The 821-nt window shown below is 44.9% G+C and overlaps 1 protein-coding gene across 1 annotated transcript in view; it reads left to right on the top strand.

Annotated features, from left to right (window-relative positions):
- LOC104523786 (transcription activator BRG1-like) overlaps positions 1–777 on the top strand; it is a gene marked incomplete at both ends in the record, with an annotated part of 2,334 nt that extends 1,557 nt beyond the window's left edge. The window contains 2 exons of the mRNA XM_010166477.1: positions 431–594; positions 707–777. Of these exons, the coding sequence (XP_010164779.1) occupies positions 431–594; positions 707–777 (235 nt within the window). The remainder of the gene's footprint in view (positions 1–430; positions 595–706) is intronic.
- Positions 778–821: the final 44 nt, after the last annotated feature.

Raw genomic sequence — 821 nt, 5'->3', positions numbered from 1 at the left:
AAAGTCTCAACAGGAGAGATTTTCTTCCTGTATTTCTCTGCTATAAACTGGTTCAATCTTCTCCAGCTTAAGGCCTGATAGAACCTTTACTTGGTTTCTGGCAGTGCTGCTGGGAGATTTTGGTGAGAGACACCGAGATTTGGGCCATGCTGAGATGCTCCTGGTAGTGGAAGGCAGAGCCAGCGTATCTGTCTTTAACTTGCTACTTGAAACAAAGAACGTTGTCTCTTGGAGAGAATCAGAAAGGAATACATTAATTTAAAGCCTGTGATGTGCTTTAAATAATTAAAATAAGATCATTAATAATGTATAGGAAGCTTATCTACAGAAAACATAAGCCAGGGTGGGGCGAGCAGGTTGTTAGCACATCCGAGACGCATCTCCTCTGTCTGCCATCCCTATTTTTCATCCCTTTTTTCTTCCCCTGTAGATCAAAGGTTTGGAATGGCTGGTGTCCCTCTACAACAACAACCTGAATGGGATCCTGGCAGATGAAATGGGGCTGGGCAAAACCATCCAGACCATCGCTTTAATCACATACCTCATGGAACACAAACGCATCAACGGACCCTTCCTCATTATAGTACCTCTCTCGTAAGTCGTTTGTTCAGCGCCGGCCTCTGCGCTGCGATTCCCCCGTTGGCTCAAGGGTTGGTTTTATCATTTTTCTCTTTTGTTGTTGTTTTTTTTTTTTTTTTTTCCCCAGAACTCTGTCGAATTGGGCGTACGAGTTTGACAAATGGGCTCCTTCTGTGGTCAAGGTCTCGTACAAGGCAAGTACCGGCGATGCTTTCGCACTCGCCCACCGGGCTTATCATAGA

Source organism: Antrostomus carolinensis, unplaced genomic scaffold (assembly GCF_000700745.2).
Source record: "Antrostomus carolinensis isolate BGI_N321 unplaced genomic scaffold, ASM70074v2 scaffold31584, whole genome shotgun sequence".
Classification (NCBI taxonomy): Eukaryota; Metazoa; Chordata; class Aves; order Caprimulgiformes; family Caprimulgidae; genus Antrostomus; species Antrostomus carolinensis.
This window is presented reverse-complemented; position numbering and strand designations above follow the sequence as displayed.